The sequence below is a fragment of the Lemur catta genome, chromosome 2, assembly GCF_020740605.2.
Source record: "Lemur catta isolate mLemCat1 chromosome 2, mLemCat1.pri, whole genome shotgun sequence".
Classification (NCBI taxonomy): Eukaryota; Metazoa; Chordata; class Mammalia; order Primates; family Lemuridae; genus Lemur; species Lemur catta.
Genome location: NC_059129.1, coordinates 139,605,034 through 139,624,667, shown reverse-complemented (window position 1 = coordinate 139,624,667; position 19,634 = coordinate 139,605,034). Strand labels below are relative to the sequence as shown.

At 39.4% G+C, this 19,634-nt stretch overlaps 1 protein-coding gene across 1 annotated transcript in view; it reads right to left on the bottom strand.

The window, feature by feature from the left end:
* TULP4 (TUB like protein 4) overlaps window positions 1–19,634 on the bottom strand; it is a 210,022-nt gene that overhangs the window by 59,247 nt on the left and 131,141 nt on the right. Inside the window, 2 exon segments of the mRNA XM_045544642.1 lie at window positions 7,099–7,260; window positions 16,206–16,334. Of these exon segments, the coding sequence (XP_045400598.1) occupies window positions 7,099–7,260; window positions 16,206–16,334 (291 nt within the window).

Genomic DNA, 19,634 nt, shown 5'->3' with positions numbered 1-19,634 from the left:
TCTTTTCAACTTACTAGTGTGTTAAAGTGTATACTAGTATCTATGACAGTTCATTTTCCAACAATATCTCTGAAAATATGTTTGTATGCTAATGATTTTTAACATTTATTTTTAAAGTCATTTGGATTAGATGAATTAAAAATTCTGCACTAAAATATTGTTTTTATTAATAATAATCCTGTTACGCTCCTAATTATTCAAGTCCTGATTCCACTCCACTCCACTCCCAATGGGAAATAAAAGTCATATTTCTTGCAAAGTGTGTACATAGAAATGGCTTTGGTCTCGCAGATGTCCCAGAGTGTGAGATTGTTGCTGTTCCTGTCCCCATGTGACACTGATATGTTTAACTGTTGTGCACAGCAGACTTGGGGTCATGCTCACCTTGGCACACATCAGACCACACTGTGTGGAAAACCTCCTTTCAGCCGATGAGAGGGGCCTTGGGACCTACCTTTGTATTCAAAAGCAAACAGATAAATCTTCCTTCTTTCTAAGTTAAAAACACAAAAGAGCATCAGCCCTGAGGCTACAGAAAAAAATGTCACCCACTTGCGCTGCATGTGCTGAAAAGCTGAAAGTTTTATCTTAGTGACTATTTAATACTTATCAGCCCCAGATCCTGTTTACCTTATTTGAAATCATGCTTTAATAAGAGTGCCTGAGAAAATATCAGGTCTATTTAAGACCCCTTCCTTTTTAAAAGTTTTAGTATTTATAAATAAACATTGCCTCTACTCATGGAAAACCCAAGTCTGGATATTGCTAGCAAAAAGATGTATTAGGTGACGAATTCTCATTTCACACCAACAACGCTTTCTAACTTCTACAGAATATTCTTTAAATAAGGAGATTCCCATAGGTGGGTATTTAATACATTGACTGTCACACACACACACACACACACACACACACACACACACACACACACACAAATTTTTCTTTGGAGTAACGGTGTTTTTTTACGAAAACAGAATAAAAACTTGAAAAACAAAATGATTCTAACTTAATGAAAAATTTGTTATTTTTTATTGTTTTCTATGCATGAGTTATATGCAATTAAATTGTCAATATTAATTGTAACAATAAGAACATCAACAAGTAAGATTTTCATGAACCCACTTCAGGGTTTTGCCCCACGGGGGAGGGGACCCATCATGTAACACGTATGCTATAGCATGGCAGCATGAGTTACCCGCACACCACTCAGCTCCCAAGGTCAAGGGACGTGTGAGAGTTTCATACATTTCATCAGATCCTGGACTCAAAACTAGCATGAGTTAAATACAACTCACGTGGCAGTATGTTAAAATATCATGTTTAGAAAAACTCATTTCACCTACATTTTTCATCCTCTATATAAAGTGAAATATATCTGTACCTGTATTTCAGGAGAACCATTAGCTTCTCTAGAGAGCAACACTGTCCTGGTCACATGAAACCTTAAATACTTTCATTTAAGCTATTCTGAGCACAACTTCTATACCCTTTAAATATAAATAAACAGTCCCTCACATCAGAGTACTCAGGAAGCAGAATGATCAGGACTTGGTGACTGAATGGAGGGTGGTGATCTAGAAAAGGGGATTCCAGTTTTGTTCCCAGTTTGGTCATGCGTGATGAGGAAGAGGAGCCTGGCTGAGAGGGGCTGCGAGAGGCGGGACAAGTTCGGCAGCGACTCCAGAATGAGCCGAGGTGCAGGCAGGGAGACGGCTGAGGGACAAGAGCGAGAGGAGTGCGGGATGGCACTGGCAGTGGAAGAAATCACCCAAAAGACAGAAAACGGGGCAAAGGCCCAAGGCTGGGCCCTGCAGAGGGTGGGCCAAGTGGGAGAGGAATGCGGAGCTCTCCCAGGAAGGGCAGGAACCACGGGAGAGATTTCTTCCCATCCCGTTGTACGTGTGCTCTTTAGTTTAGGATAGTTGTCACAAAATTCTTCCTTATTTAAACTACATTCCTCAAATGTGAGTTTGAGGCTCTTTCCTCAGTGGACGCTGTCACACCAGCTGGCCACTGTCCCCAGTAACACTGGATGAGGTGTCAGTGTCTCCACCTTTTTAACGGAAACACACCTCAAATTCTCAACAGCATTCTCTAGTTGCAAGGCTCGCAAAGTGAACTGATAATCAGCTAAGATCCAAAATGTGCTGGAAGGCCATTTTTAAACGTCAATGTCTTGAAGCATGTCCATGTGTCGAGCGGCAAGGTGCGCTCCCCAGACCCTTGGAGAAGGCAGGGAAGCAGCGCCCTCCCCACACACCTGTCCTGACGCCAGACCTCTGGGAACTGCAGAGCTTCACTGCTGCTTTACTCTGCATTAACTTGGGACCCAGATATTTTTTCCAGTCATATTTATATTTATTTCTTTGACATTTTCTATTTATGTCATTCTGGTTTTCTCCCAAGCCTACAAAACTGTTCTATTTATAAATATATCCCAAGTTTATCAAGCTGAACTTGTATCATTGTTTCTTCTATGAATTTTCTATTCTCCAAAATATTTTTTATCAGTCTATTATGAACCAAATTGTGTGCACCCAAAATTCATGTTGAATTTTATTCAACAAATTTGTCAAAACCCCCAATGTGACTGTATTTGGAGATGGCTCCTGTAAAGAGGTAGTTAAGATTAAATGAGGTGGTATGGGTAGGACCCTAAGTCAACAGGACTGGGGTCCTTGTAAGAGGAAGAAACAGCAGGAGTGCGGTGGTGCAGAGAAAAGTCCACGTGCGAATGCAGTGAGAAGACAGCTGTCCGTAAGCCAAGGAGAGAGGCCTGGGGAAAATCAAACCTGTCAACACCTTGATCTTGGACTTCCAGCCTGCAGAACTATGAGAAACACAGTTCTGTTCTTTAAGCCCCCTAGTCTGTGGTACTCTGCTGTGGTAGCCCCAGGGCACTAAAGCAGAGTCTTTACCCACTACATAAACTCCAGGTAGCACGACATTCCCTTCTTGCAATTTAATGGATGACAAATTTTGGCATGAAACAAAATGCATCATTTGAAAAATTAACTATAAATGTAGATGAAATTAAGAACAAGTGAAAAAAAACTTTGTTTTTACAAAGGTTCCATCAAACTCAGCAACCCTCACAGGAGGATAACATGATATTATACACCTTTCAGTGTGAGGTTCAGTATAAAAAATATAATATCACCTATAGAGTACTCTTACCAAAATGACTTAATCCAACTCTAATCTAGACTTAACTTCCAGTTTATAGGAAACACAAGGGCCAGAAGAAGTTAAATGATACTACAAGTAAACAATCAGACAAATCCAGAATGTGGACAGTCTAAGTCACCATGCTGAACTCGTTAAAAAGTCAATGTCATTAACAAAAAAAAAAGGAAACTGTCCTAGACTAAAAGACTGAAGAGACATAATAACCAATAGCTGTATATGAATTAAACTGGATCTCAGTTCCAAAAAGCAAAAAAAGAAAGAAATAGTCTAAAAAATACATTCTTATAACAATTAGGGAAATATGATGATAGCCTAGATACCAGAAAATATCCCTGCTCATTTCCTGGGTGTGATAACGCAGGTAAATGGCTTTATTCTAAGGAGCACAAGGTTGACGTGTCATGCTATGTGTAACTCTCTTTCAAAAACAGTACGACAGAAGTGTGTTCGTGGGGGAGAGGCGGGGCAGAGAGTGCAGATATGGCAAAATGTTAGTTGTTGAATTTAAGGAAGGTATATTCATTCCTTCAACTTTTCTGTACATTTGAACTTATTCACAACAGAAAGTCAGGGTGATTACCCTGAAATATCACCTCTAAACTATCTGGATCAGGACATGAAGGGGAGAATCCATGGATGAAATCCAGTGAGCTCCCAAAGCTCATGCAGACTGAGACACATGATCACATATGATGTATGCATATTATAGGGAAAGGGCTCACAATTCCCATTTGATGTTTATTCAGAGTAGTCTATAACTCTCAAAAGGGTATATAAACTACCACTCTAGAATGAAAAAAATATATGACAAATAGGAAAATGGCTAGACCTAAATAAAACTCAATGCTTGTAAAATATGTACTGCTTATATTTTTAAAAGTTGACAGGAAGTAGATTAAAATCCCATTATAATCTGAAATACCTCAAGATGTGAGGAGGAGGTTTTTCTCCTCGAAGCTGTTTTAACTCATATGAAAGGCAGAAAGTTCTCCAGGAAACAGGAAGAGACACCAAGTCGGCCTCTTGCAGCTCTGCTGTGACGTCCGCCCTTTAGCCGCCCTCCCCACCCACGTGAGGCTGATTTCCCCACCACACTCCTGACGGGACTGCGGTCCCAGTTATGCCCGCATCATAACATCAGGCTGGTTCTCCACCTGTCTTTGCACTCTTTCTTCATTAACAAAATCAAACCAAGCAAGAGATAGGGCAGAATGGCAGCGACAGTAGAGGGAATATTATTTTTCCACATCCCAACGGGACTGACAGAGTACCCAATGCACCTCTTCTATGTTAAATTCTTCCAAAGGTCCTTTATCACTTCATTAATCTGCAAACCTCTTTTTTTTTTTTTTTTTTTAGAGACAGGGTCTCACTATGTTGCCCAGGCTGGCCTTGAACTCCTGGGGTCCAGCGATCTTTCTAGTTTCAGCTTCCCAAGCAGCTGGGACAACAGGTGTGTGCCACTGCACTCAGCTGACAACTTTTTTCTAAAAGGCAAGGGAACCCTTTCCTGGAGCAAAATCCCACCCTTCATAAAAGCAGTCATCAGACAGAGGTTGGGGCCAGGAGCCCACATCTCCCACCCTGGCAGGTCTACAAAGCCCAGTTCAGGTCCAACACTCCCCATAGCCATGGCCTGACTGACTCCTCCAGCCCCACGAGGCCCCTCATATTCCACGAGAGCGCCAAACCACGCCCTGTGATACATGAACACCATGCTGTCTGTGCCTCACAACTTTGCTGGGCTGCCTAGAAGGCCACCCCAGCCTTGGCATGAGAACCACAGTCAGCCTTCCCAGGACACAGCAGCAGCATACTGTGCACGGACAGGTGCCCGGTCCCTTGCCAGTCACACTACACGTGTGCAGTCTGCTGGGGACACTGGCTGGCACAGCTCATCAGGGGACCATGAGATGAGCCTCACAGATGGCCCATGGGTTCCATCACTCTAGGTGAGGAAAGAATGTGAAGCCAAGACTTCCACTTACAGAGGTGCCTTCACATCCGTTCCCTCATTTGATCACTAGGAAAGCCCAGGAAATTGGGCAGGAAATAATTCACACTCCTTCTCACAGAGGAGGAAACCGACGCAGGAGAGGTCAGGTGCCTTGTACAAGGTCACTGAATGGGCTGCAGCACACGTCTCTTTGAGGAGACTCCAGTGATAGTAAACAGTTATAAAAATAAAGCTTTAAAATAAATCTATCTCAATGCTCCATATGAATACACACAAATGCTGGGGGATAATAGAAGTCTTTGGGGAAAGCAAGGGAATAAACTTGGAGTTCAAAATATCTTTTTATAAACCTCATAATACTAATTTTGAGAAGATAAAAAAAGTTTGCCTTTTTTACTTCAAAAAACAGAAACATGAAGTATATAGTGACTAGAAGAAAACAATTCAGTAAAAAAATAAAGTAGCTCAAAAATAAAAAGTGTTGGTTCCATATTACACTGCTTGCTTTTACCAATAATAAACTTAAACCTCTGCTATGAAATGGTCTGGCATTTTATGGATTCTGCTATACTTGGAAAGCATAAATTTTATGTTTACAAAGGTTTTAACTAGTCAATCCTTATATTTTAAAAATGACTTATTAATATATAATTTTATTAGGTTATTATATATTATCACAAAATTCAAACAGCCACAATAAAGAAAATTTCAAAATTAGATTTAAAAAAATGAACCAATGGCTCACTGCCATAAAATAACTACTTATGGCATTTTGATTCATTTCCTCACAGTTCTTTTTACTATGTGGATGGTTTTCTTTTGGTTGTTTTATGATGTGGTAACATACCACACATACCATTTTGTATCCTGATTTTTTTTGTTTAATGTCCTAAGAGTGACTCCAGATTATTACATGGTCTTTATAACCTCATTCTATAATTCACTACTATATAATCTTTTTAGTATTTATACCATAGTTTAGTTAACCATTCCCCTATTTTTAGACAAGTAGGATGTTGTCATATTTTTACTATCATATATAATGCTTTACTGACTGTAACTTTTATTTTCTTCCTTTTTGTTTCTTTCAGATAAGTTCCTAAAGTATATTATCAGATCAAAGTAGATGAAAAATTTTAAGACTTTTCACGTACTCTGCCAAATTGTTTCCTCAAAGGTCTAATATACATTACCAGCAATGAATGAGAATGTTTTTTTGCTAGTACTCTTATTAGTAATCAGTAAAATCATTTGTATCATTTTTTGTTAGTAAGTGAAAAATATACCCTGTGCTAATTTTGCATTTTTTTCTGAGAATATTTTCTACCATATGATTACTGACTAGTTGAACTTCTGAACGTCCTTTTCTGGAAATTATTTATTTATATCCATTATTCATTTATCAATTTGCTATTTATATAGATTTTAAAATAAATTTCTATGAACATTTTATATAATCAAAATGTTAACTCAACGTTTACCATCTTTGTGGGAAATATTATTTTTCCAATTTATGCTTCCCTTAAATTTTTTTGTTTTAATTGTTACCTGGACCATTTTATTGTTCTTTACCTTTATGATTCTTTTTTTTTTCTTTTTTTAAAGAAATGAGGTCTCGCACTGCTGTCCAGGCTGGAATACAGTGGTGCAATCATAGCTCACAGCAACTTCAAACTCCTGGGCTCAAGCAATCCTCCTACCTCAGCCTCCTGAGTAGCTGGGACTACAGGCACATGCCACCATGCATGGCTAGTTTTTTAAAACTTTTTTGTAGAGATGAGGGCTGGGTCTCGAAATGTTGCCCAGGCTGGTCTCAAACTACTGGCCTCAAGCAACCCTCCTGCCTTGGCCTCCTAAAGCACTGGGATTACAGCTCCCCCTCCTCCCGTCCCCTTCTTCCTTCTTGGCTCCCATGGTTTTAACATTACATACCCACAGTCCAGAGGCATTACCTGTTGGTCATCAGGAGTCCATATGCCACATGTGATCTGACTTTCCAAGTTGATCTCAGATGACCAGTGTCTTTGTCCACTGACAGAACCGACCAGGACAAACCCATCCCGGTATGAAATAAGCGCTTGAGTCCCATCATGGCTCCACGTGAAATCACTCACCTTAGGAACACACAGAGAGAAGGGGTCAATTGTAATATGAAAGAGTAAGTACTTTTGTCAAAGCCCAGATATAGTCATTAACTTATTCTTTTGGCTAAGATTGAGATGCACTTAAAGAAACAATATAAAAGACATTATTTGAAAAGTTGTAAGAAAAATAGTTCAAACCAACTACAGTACGTGCTGTGTGTCAGCACTGTTCTATGTAGTTCACATCTGTTAATTCATCGAGCCTCCTGACAATCACCTTTGGGAGGTAGTCTTGTCCCTATCTTCAGGGAAGACCAAGGCAGGAGGTAACCAAGTAACTTCTCCACAGTCGCACACAACAGGGAGGGGAGTGCCAGTGATGACCCCAGGGACTCTGGCTGCAGCGTCCTTCCAGCTGCAGCTACCCTGCCTCTCCTTACAGCTGGAAAAGATTCTCCATTAGTGTCCGTTGGTCACTTAAGATAGTAAAGTTCTAAGTTTCTGATTGCATTCTCTCTCAGTCTTACTAACAATATTCCCTCAATCAAAATGAAGGAAAAAAAATTAACTGCAAACATTACTTATACTTGGGTGATAAGTATAGCAAATGTATTCATTGCATGTATTCAAATTACCATATTTTTTCTCTATTACTCTGCTGTGGTAAATTACTGTATGGATTTTCCATTATTATACTATCCTTGCATACCTACAAGAGCCCAACGTGGAGGTGAAGTGTGGTATTTTATACCCACAGCTGAAGCTGACTTGCTAATGTGTTTAGAATCTCTGCGTCCGTACTCATGAATGTAACAGACCTGTGAGTTCATGTTTATAGTGTCTTTGTCTAGATTTACGAGTTACCGTAACTCCTCAGCATGAGCTGCAGAGTAGTCCTCTCTTTCCACTGCCTGGAAGAATCTGAATAAACTGGGATGACCTGTTTGCAAGTTTGTCAGAACATGCCTGTAGAACCACCTGGCTATATATATTTTTTTATGGGAAGATTTTTAACCACTACTTCAATGTAATACTTTTAGCACTAGTCCCAAACTTTTAAGCTTTTTACCTCTTCTTGAGATAGTTCTGATATATATATATATATTTTTTTTTTTAGGAATTTTCCCAGTTCACGTTAAGTTTTCAGAATTGTTGGCAAGTAATTGTTGATATTTATTTATTTATCCTTTTAATTTACATGCAATAAAATAACATCCCCCCCAGCAGTCAATCCCCAACCCTCACCCTTAGTCTTGGGAAAACAGCAATCTGATTTCTGTCCTAGCTGCTTGTGCTAGAATATTGCATAAATGAAACCAGATGGTATGTTCACTATCACATCTGTTTTACTTAGCATGAAGGTTTTGAGAGTCATCTGAATTCTTGTGTGCATTGGTAGTTCATTCTTTTTATACATGAATACTACTCTGTTGTATGAATATACCACAATTTGTCTATCTGAATTGATTTTTGGACATTCCCAGTATTCTCTTATTATAAAATCACTATGAACATCCATGTGGAGGACTTTTTGTGACACATGCTTGGTTTCATTTCTCTTGAGTAAATACCTAGGATGGAATTAATTGCTGGGTCACATGGTGAATTTATGTTTAACTGTGTAAGAAATTACCAAACTGTTTTCCAAAGTGATTATGCCATTTTACATTCACATCAGCTATGTATGAGAGTACTAGTAAATCCACACATTCACTAATACTTCGTGCTGTTGGTCTTTTTTATTTTAGCTATTCTAATAGCTGTACAGTGATATAACAATGACTAATATATTAAGCATCATTTGCACACTTTTTGGGGGGCATACTTCTTCAAATCTTTTGCCATATATAGCCTGCCCCCGGTATCTATGGGTTCTGTATCTATGGATTCAACCAACTTTGAATTGAAAATAATTGGAAAACATTACGTCTGTAATGAATATGTACAGACTTTTATTTCTTGTCATTATCCCCTACATACAGTATAAAAATTATTTGCTTAGCATTTACATTGTATTATATAAGTAAATCTAGAGATGACTTAAACTATATGGGAGGTTTATGCACGTTATATACAAATATTAATACTATGTCATTTTATATATCATAGAATAAATCATCCATGGATTTTGGTATCTGTAAGAGGTCCTAGAACCAATCCCCCATGGATATCAAGGGACAAATATGGTATTTGTCAGTTTTGGGCCTTCTTATTGTAAAATTTCTCTATAAATTCTAGATAGAATCCTTTTATCAGTTATGTGTACCACAAATATTTTCTCTCAATCTCTGGCTTGCCTTTTCATTTTCCTAACAGTATCTTTCAAAGGATAGAAGTTTAAAATTTTTCTTTAATGCAATAACTGAGAACAAAAAAAAGAAAAAAAGAAAAAAAGAAAAGTTTTCTTAATTTTTATTTATAATTGACACATAATAATCATATATATTTATAAGGTACAATGTGATATTTCAATGCATGGATTCATGGCATGATGATCAAATCAGGGTAATTACCATATTCATCACATGAAACAATTATCATTTCTTTGTGGTGACAACATTGAAATCTTCTCTTCCAGCTATCTTGAAATACATACTACATTGTTATTTGCTATAGTCACCCTACTGTGTGATAGAACACATAAACTTATTCTTTCTAATTATAACTTTGTACCATTAAATCCTGATGACTTCCCGTATCAATTTTTTTCTTTTATGGTTCATGCTTTCTGTGTCCAATCCAAGCAATTTTTGTCTAATCCCAGGCTGCAAAGATTTCTAGAAGTTCAGTTTTTACACTTATGTCTATGATTCATTTAGAGTTGTATGTAAGGTGGGAGTTAAGAACCAAGGTTTACTTTTTAAAATACAGATATTTAGTTGTTTCAGAACCATTTGTTGAAAAGATGATTTTCCCCCCCGAATTACTTAGGCATCTTTTAATTATCTTTGCTTACCTTGCAATCTCTACTTTATCAACAGTTATGCCCAACTTTTCATTAATAAAAATTTTTCTTTTTCCAAGACAGAGTCTTGCTCTGCTGCCCCAAATAGAGTGTAGTGATATCATCATAGCTCACTGCAATTTCAGATTCCTGGGCTCAAGTGATCCTCCTGCCTCAGCCTCTCGAGTAGTCTTCTATTTTTAGTAGAGACAGGGTCTCATTTTTTTGCTCAAGCTGGTCTCAAACTCCTGAGCTCAAGTGATCCTCCCACATTGGCCTCCCGGAGTGCTAGGATTACAGGTGTGAGCCACTGTGCCCGGCCATAAAATTGTTTCTCTTTCTTCTCTTGATCAGCTGTGCCAGATATCTTTCCATATTTTTAATTCTTTCCAAAGAATAAATTTTTGGATTTTGTTGATCGTTACTGTATTACTTTTTTCCCTACTGCATAATTTCAACTTTCATTTGTATTATCTCTTCCTTCTTCTTTCATTGGATTTACTTTATTGTTCAATTAGTAATTTTTTAAGATAAATACTTATTTGACTAATGATCACAGTTTTACTGATTTCTAATCTAAGTAATTAAGGATATACATTTCTCTCAATATCACCACTTCAGTCACATCTCACAAATTTTGGTATGTAATGTTTTCATTATCATTCAGGTCCAAGATTTTATAAATGTCTATTAAATTTATTCTTTAAACCATGAGCTATTTAATGATACATTTAAAAATTTCCAAATACGCAGGGATTTCTTATCTTTTTGTTATTAACTTCTAACCCAGATGCACTTCGTTCACAGATCATGACACCTGCCATGGGAACTCTGTTGGGGCTTTCCTGATGCCAAATCTGGCCCATCACCTATTTCTGTATAGCCCACAACCCAAGAATGGTTTTAAATGGTTGAGAAAAAAAAAATCAATAAATGATATTTTGTTACTCATGAAATTATATAAAATTCAAATTCTAGTGCCCATAAATCAAGTTTTTAATTTCATCAATAAAAAATTATTTGGAAATTCACTTTCTCTTGTTACATAATGCTTACATAACATTTAAAATTGTGATATTACTAAATGTATTACCTTTTAGGTAATAATAAAATAAATGAACAAACACCAAAAGGAAGTTTTGGCTGTTTTCTTAGCCAGGGTTATGAGTTTATGTTGTGTGGTAAGTAATGTCTCTACCATGAGAATGGCATGGAGTTGTGAGATAGCTCTTGACTTTTTTTTTTTTTTTTTTGTATTTTTTTTTCTAGGGTAGAGAGACGGGGTCTCACTGTGCTCAGGCTGGTGTCAAACCCCTGAGCTGCAGCGATCCTCCCACCTCTGCCTCCCAGAAAGCTAGGATTATAGGCGTGAGCCACTGCACCTGGCCATGAGATAGCTCTTCAGTAGCTGGTCTGAGATTACTAAAACAAGTTGTTTTCTCAGATAAATTCAGAATCTGAGCTTTACTGACATTATGTTCAAATCAATTATACTATCTAGTTTTTCTCAACAACTTAAAACAACATTTTTCAGAGACAACACATTACATTCTGGAATAAAATTTAAAAGTTCTTCCATTTTGTAAAGATAATGCTATTTATTTACATGCATTTTAATGTATCTTGGAAAAGATTTAGTACTAAAAGGAAAAACATCTTCTTAATAGAAGGCTAAAATATACAGTTCCAATAAAAAGAAGCTTCACAGAGATAATAGTAATCTTATATCACAAAAAGTAGGTAACAGAGGATGTTTATATGAACTAATTGGGTTTATTATTAAGTCAGCTTAAAGTGATAAGAAATACTGTAACTGGAAAAACAGGGAAAACCAAGCATGAAACACTGGGGGGAAAAGCAGAAATGTCCCTTCTTCTGGTTGTTTTTCAGTGGCAGAGGGTTGCAACGTTTTGCTTTACTAAAAAGAGTTATCAGACGTGGATTAATTCAAGCTGAGCAGCAAGCTCACCGCGCCACTACCTGAGGCAGCTTTTCATCAGACTGTCTCGGAGTGTGTGTGCCTGGCACGGCCATCCTCGGGGACTGATAGTGTAAAATAACGCATGCACTATTCCAAACTCATTTCTGAAATAAAGGACTCATAATCATTTCCTGAAAAAGAAACTGTTAAATCATCTCTTAGCTTTTGACCAGTATTTGATTACTTTGTGACAATGAAAGGCAGGCCACACGGATCTCCTGTCATTTCTTCTAAAAAGTAGTATTTTTCTCTGAGCTGGTTTCAAGGTTGCTCCTCCTCCAAGCCACAGACTGTTCCCACTACCAGATACTTTTTCAGGTACACAGAGCCACCACTCCCTTGATCAGTGATTCATCATCACCAGTGTGTCATGTCCTTTTTATTCAAATGAGATCTAACCCCAACTCAATTAAAAGCAACCAAACCTGCCAAAATGCCAGCGTTTAATGACAACAGCTGTTCAATTCATTCTAAGATTTGAAGAATCAGAGTTCCAAATACCAAAATTATATAAGAATCTGAATCAGATCACAATACACAGTGATTACCTTAGTCAAACCTGGTAGGCGCTTATGAGATTCTGGGTGCTTCCAGATGTTCTGTGGTCCATGTAAGCTCATTTGCCTCCAGGTCTGAATTCATCCTCCCTTTCCTGTTTCTAGGACAAGTGTGTCTGCTCCAAACTCTCAATAGAAAGAAATGCAAGCGGTGTGATGACTGCATTGCTGGTGGTGGTGACGCGTGGCTGCTAAATGGAGATGACAACAGGCCCCTGCTGAGAGGGGCTTCTGCCAGGAGAAAACCATGAGGCGGTGGTGCTGCCTGGCTCCTGGGGCAGGCCTCTCCAACAGTAATACAGTCTGAGCTCTCCTGGATATACAGTCATACGTACTTAATGATGGGGATGTTCTGAGAAATGCGTCATTAGGCCATTTCATTGTTGTGTGAACATCATAAAGTGCACTTACACAAGCGTAGATGATACAGCCTACTGCTCCTAGGCTATGTGGTACAGCCTACTACTCCTAGGCTACAAACCTGTACAGCATGTCACTGTACTGAATACTGTAGGCAACTATAACACAATGGTATTTGTGTATCTAAACATACAAAAGGTAGAGTAAAAATATGGCATACAAGATAAAAAATGGTACACCTGTAGAGGGCACTTACCACGAATGGCGCTTGTCTGACTGGAAGTAGCTCTGGGTGAGTCGGTGAGTGAGTGTGAAGGCCTAGGGCATTACTACATGCTACTGTAGACTGTACAGACACTGTACACCTAGACTGCACTAAATTAATAAAATAATATTTTTCTTTCTTCTATAATAAATTAACAGCTCACTGTAACTTCGTTACTTTATAAACTTTTTACATTTTTTTAACTTGCCTCTTGTAATAACACTTAGCTTAAAACACCAACACACTGTACAGCTCTACAAAAATATTTTCTTTATATCCTTATTCTATAACCTTGTCTGTACTTACTTTTTTTTCTTTTTTACTTTTTAAACTTTTTTGTTAAAAACTAAGACACAAACACACATATTAGCCTAGGCCTACACAGGGTCAGGATCATCAATATCACTGTCCTCCACCTCCACATCTTGTCCCACTGGAGGGTCTTCAGAGACGTAACAGACATGACGCTGTCATCTCCTGTGATAATAACGCCTTCTGCGGCATACCTCGCAAAGGACGTGCCTATTACAGTTTACTGTTTTTTTTCTTTTTTATAAGTGGGAGTATATTCTAAAAAAGTATAGTACAGTAAATATCAGTAACATAATTGTTTATTATCATTATCAAGTATTATATATTGTACATAATTGTATGTGCTAGACTTTTATACCACTAGGAGCACGGCTTGTTTGCACCAGTAATATTACAAACACGTGAGTAATGCTTTGCACTTTGCTATGACAGCTAGACGTTACTAGGTGACAGGAATTTTTCAGTTCCATTATAATCTTAAAGGACCACCATCATATAAGCAGTCTGTCTTGACCAAAATGTTGTCATGTGGCACATAACTGTACCATGAACACGTGCATTTCTGCCAAAAGAGAAAATAGTTTCTTTCTGGGAACAAGATAGTGTGGTGGAGCGTTTTTGACTCAAACAAACTGGTGTTTGGTTTCTGGCTTATCATCCATGAACTTCCTTGGACAAGCTACTGAACCTCCCTGACCTGGATTTTTCTCTTCTTTAACCAAGAATAACAGTATTTCAGAATAGGGTTCCTATGGAGATCAAAAGAAATAATACATGAAAAAGCCAAGCACTTGGTTGGCATTTGTCCTAGCTCCCCCTTCCCTTTCTTGCTCTGAGTAAGGATTTAAAGTCCTCTGGCCATCCTAAATATGAGGACACATCTCACCCCATCATGGGGACTTTCTAGGGAAAAGAGTCCTATGCTTTGGTTAATGGGAGAATTATAGCACTTTAGAGACCCATCTGGGCAAATTTAAAGAGGTCTCTACTTCACAAAAAACCATAAGAGTTGCTACCTCAAGGCCTGAAACTTGTCTTTGGTGATAACCTACGGCTACCGCTCCAAGGCAGGGCAGCTCTGTGCTAGGGTCTGTGAGGCGGCAGGCCCTGTGATAAGATGCAGTGACAACTGCTAAATGCAGACAGTACTACGAGTGCTTTCCATATACAGTCTTACTTAATCCTCACAGTGAGTATTGGAGGCAGGGAATATTATAGTCCCTATATTATGAGGAAACTGAGGCACTGACAAGTTAAATATCTCCAACTCAGAAGTCATGAAGTGAGACTTTTGGCCTATGTTGTCTGACTGCAGAGTTCATGCTTGTGACCACAAATCCACCCTCAAGGTGACAGAAACTTCTCATAGTCGTGGAGATGTCCACATTTGCAGCTCTACTGCAAGAAGGCCAGTTAGTGGTCAAGGGCAGCCCCTATCACTTCCTTTTCTCACTCCACAGAGGCATGCAGGAAACTGATAAGCCTTATCAGAGTCAGTTAATATTATTACACTTACCCTACCAAACAAATAAATAAACTCATAAAAATGCTCTGTCTTTACAAAGAAATAGGTTTGTCTTCTGTGACAGCATCTTAAACTGTTAGTAGATCCTCAGCCACTGACCATAACAGCTTCATTCCTTGCAATTTTATGTCACTTGACTGGTCTGTATCTTTCAAACTTGGGAAGCTCACAGATTTTTAAGGAATGGGTGGGAGACAGGAGGATGAGAATCCAGTACCTTAGAAGTGTATAGAAAGGCAGTTACTGGAAAATCATTCTGAGAGAGTCAAAATAGCCAAGAAACTTCTTGTCAATTAACATCCTTGGAGGACTCAGGTTCTTAAGTCATAGTTTTGTCAAATCCCCAGGACAGGCGCTGCCTGCTCTGATGTGTACAGAACATGTACAGAACATGAAAAGAAGAGAGCCAGGTATAGAGGACTCCGTGAAGCCTTTCTGGAAATAACACAGCTCAGCAGGGTGTCCTCAAAGCAATTGTTCTCCTCAGCATGGAGACAAATTTTATCAGAAAGGAAGAGCTGAGAGATGACAACAGGTGGCCACGCTAATTGAAACCTGAGAGAAGAACGTGTTAAAAACTCTTCCCTTGGTGAGTAGGTTGTGAGAAACAATCACGTAAAGCTCTCTGGGAGAGAACTATGAAGATTACAACACAGGGAAAATTCCTCTTAACAGGAAGCAAAAAAGTGATATGCCAGAAGCACTTCAGAGGACCCAAATTTAACATGTAATCACAACACTGAAGGGTAAAAACTGGTTTCACAGATCTAATTAAAGTTTGAAACTTGGAGAGTTCTCACAACAGCAGCATGGTTCAAGAGAAAAGGAAGTATGATCTCGCACTCTCTCTTTTTATCTAGTGACATATTCAAGAGAAACGACAGGCAGGATTCTAATTTTATTTATTTCTACTCCACCTAGTTCTGGGGAGAGGTTTCGGCACTGTGCAATGCTAACACGTTTGCTCTAGATACTTGGTCCCACTTTCTCTACCCAGAAGTCTTAGGTTTGAAGAGGTGCCGCCCACTCACCTGAGCCCCTCGGTCGTTGACCAGTTCCACAGACCACCTGCCTTCGTACTGAATCCACACAAATATTCCTCCGTCAGCATCACATGTGGCCAGTTTCTGGTATGGCTCATTCCACCTCACCAACACAACCTAGAAAAACCACCAAGAAGATATTTACCATAGGAGATAAATCAGCAGGCCAGGGTTACTTCTATGAAGTGATCAGACTTCAAGAACAAATTAGCATGCAGTCTGTCAAAGGAGAAGACTGGGGAAGAACGTGGGGACCAGTGGAGGGACAGGCAGAGCCCACACATGACAGTGCCACAGGGAACCTATGTACACGGCTTCCTGACAGTAACACACAGCACTGACGTGCACACTGCTGTACAAACAGAGGACCCAGAGCCCATCTGTGCCCAGCACCTGCCTCCTACAGATGCGCCTTCATCTGCTGCTCCTGTGTGTGGGTAAACTCTGTTTACACATTCACTACGTATTCAAATCAGGGTTCATTCATTTAGCACAGAAAGAGGAAAGGGTGAGTCCCACTTAATTTCACATTCCTCCTGAATCAAAATTTTCTACATATTTTCTGGACACCTTATTTCTTAAGAGTTCAGCATCTAAACATGACCAATTTTGAAAAAAACACACAGTTGAAATATCTAAGTTGTTTATCACAGAGGAAACATGAAGAAATTATAAGCTTCAAAATTTGTGAGTATAAGAACTTTGATTTTAAATTTCAAAACTTCTGAATATAGACAAATCACTTTCATCTTCCTCAACTATCACTTCCTTATGTAAACAGGTAGAAACTCCAGTAGGTGGTTTGTGAGAACAGGTAAATGTGGGAAGAGTCTGAGGAAAGCCCTCACCAAGCCCAGGAAGGGCAATGAGGGGACGAGGCTTCTGGGTGGTCCTAAGAGACAAATACCGGGAGGTTCCCATGGTGAAGTCCCCTGAGGCTGTCCCCAACTGGCCTGTCCTGGTGATCGTGATGAACCAATACAGACACTCAGCAGCATCTGGTGTGTTCACGCCACGTGACTACTACTGTGTGGGAGGCTATGACACACCCCGCCGCCCCCAGGTACACTCCAGCCGGGAAGTCAGAACGTCCACAGACACGTGGATGCACACTGTGTGTCAATGAAACGGGGACTGTTGTTCCTTAGCAAGATCATTCCTGCTATTAAAGAGAGATTCGAGCCCTACTCTACTCCCAGCACTTTGCGCATAATAAACTAATTATAATTGTCATAAACACAGGAAACCGGTGTAAACAGTTTCCAAATTATAACTTATATTCGAAAATACAAAGTGAGGCTGAGGACTGATAGTCAAGGATCAGGCCCCTCCTCACACCATCTGTCTAAAGTACGCTTCCTGCTTTCAGACCAACGCATAAATCCCATTACTTCTCAAAGTGATGCCACGGACACACCTGAGTTTAGATCTTTAAACTTGCTTCCAGGGTACCAGAGACCTATGAGAGACCCCTCAGAACAATCTGATTTAGTGTGCATTGAGCAGCCTTGGTTGGACACACTTGGTGGTATCATACTTGTAAAATGTATAACAAAATCCTCCAATTTTCCAAGATGAAATTATTACCCATCTAAAATGTAAAGAATATCATAGCTCTTTTTAAAAACTCTGCAAAAACTGGAGGAAGCTGCGAGGTTGCAGTCTTTCGAGACCTGGCAATCGCTACTTAAACGTAAGCGAGTTGGCGGCTCACCACGCTGAAGGCAGTATGGGTGGGTGCGGACATGGAGAGCTCCCTGGTGGCCCCATCAGCCGCAGTCCTCTGCGGAGCCCTCCTTCCTTGCCCTGGTCACAGCTCAACCCATGTAGCACGTGCACAACCCACTGTAACTGTCAGCTCGTGCCCACGGCCCCCCGCAGATCCGTGCTGCTTGAGGAAGGGGACAGAGGAGTGCTCAGCTCTGAATACTGACACGGCAATTTTGAATATATTGGGCCAAACAATAATATATAATTAGAAAATATGATCCTTATAACATCATATCTTTGAACTATAAAAGGTATTGAAAACTATTTCAAGTAGGTTGTTTTCCAGCTCCCAAAGGCATTTTAACAATTGCAAATACTGCTGCCTGCCTATGATAAACCAGACATTGTTCGGTGGCGAGAGGAGAGATTAAGACGTCTTTGTCCCTGTGTAGTTCAGCTGACTGAACGGTCATAATGCAGCGCTCTTCATGCATCACAGAGCTGGGAACACACACAGGAGGGGGCTCAACGCAGGTGGAGCGGAAGGCAACAAATCCAGATTCATTTTTCTAGTCTAGTTAGTAAAATTCTCTATTGAAATTACTGATTTAATTTTTTTTAAAGTTGAACTAATAACGAAAGTCTTTAAATTACATGGAATGTGTCATAAAATTTAGAATTTCCAAACGGTCAATAAAAACCAACATCACAGACTTCTTCCAGGTCCGACAATGATTTTGGCCCAAGTACTACAATTCACAAATGTACATGCGGCTACAATCTGGCCCTTAAAAAATACACGTTAATTATTTAAGCCCACACTCACTAATGCACTTCAAATGGCACCGTAGAATGGAACATAACAAATAAGAACATGATATTCATGACTGGCCAGTATTTAAATTATTTCCTCACATCTACCATAAGCCTCTTTGTAAAAGAATATTTGATGAGAGGGTGTCATATTCCAGAGCATAGAGGCTAATCACATTATCTATATTTCCCCCTTTTTGCCTTTAACATCCACCAACAACAAACCTGTCCTGCACGAAAACAGCCTGCACAGTCACTGCATGACACAAACACAAAAGAGCAGATGCAAAAAATAGTTTTAAATTTTTTCTAAAGTTAAAGATTTCCTGGTCTTAGGACAACACAGTTGCTGTTGTTGGGCAAGTGAAATGTTCACTGACTCAACTTCATCTTTTTAAAATTCTTAATCAGTTAAGATGCAGCTGTAAGTGGAGATGTGGCCCCCATTCACGCATGTCTTTGAGTTCCAACCGGTCAGAGACAGAAATCCTCCCCGTGATTCTCGGTTTAAAAGCAAAGCCAAACTGCTAATGCTGTTTCTCCGGACTAGCATTCTCATTTCCTCTCCTGTCTGCAGCTCACAGCTGACTGCCTTATCTCCCAGCGGCCCACTTCCTGCTCTCTAAACCCTCCAGTCTGCTTGGCAACGTTAGCACATACCAGTGTGCTGAGGAATTACCAACCAGGGCCAGCTGCGTTTCGGTCGCCCAAATTCTGTGCCAGGGTGCTATGGACTTGCCCAGGCATCCTAAGGTGGAGCTTTCCTTCCCTTTTAAAGGAAAATGGGTTTACTGTGGGCACCAAAGAACATCTATCTTTAGGGTGTTAGCTGAAGGGGTGTGTTCAACTAAAAAGTTAGAGTAAAAGCTAAGTTTTGACCTAGGCCTTTGATTA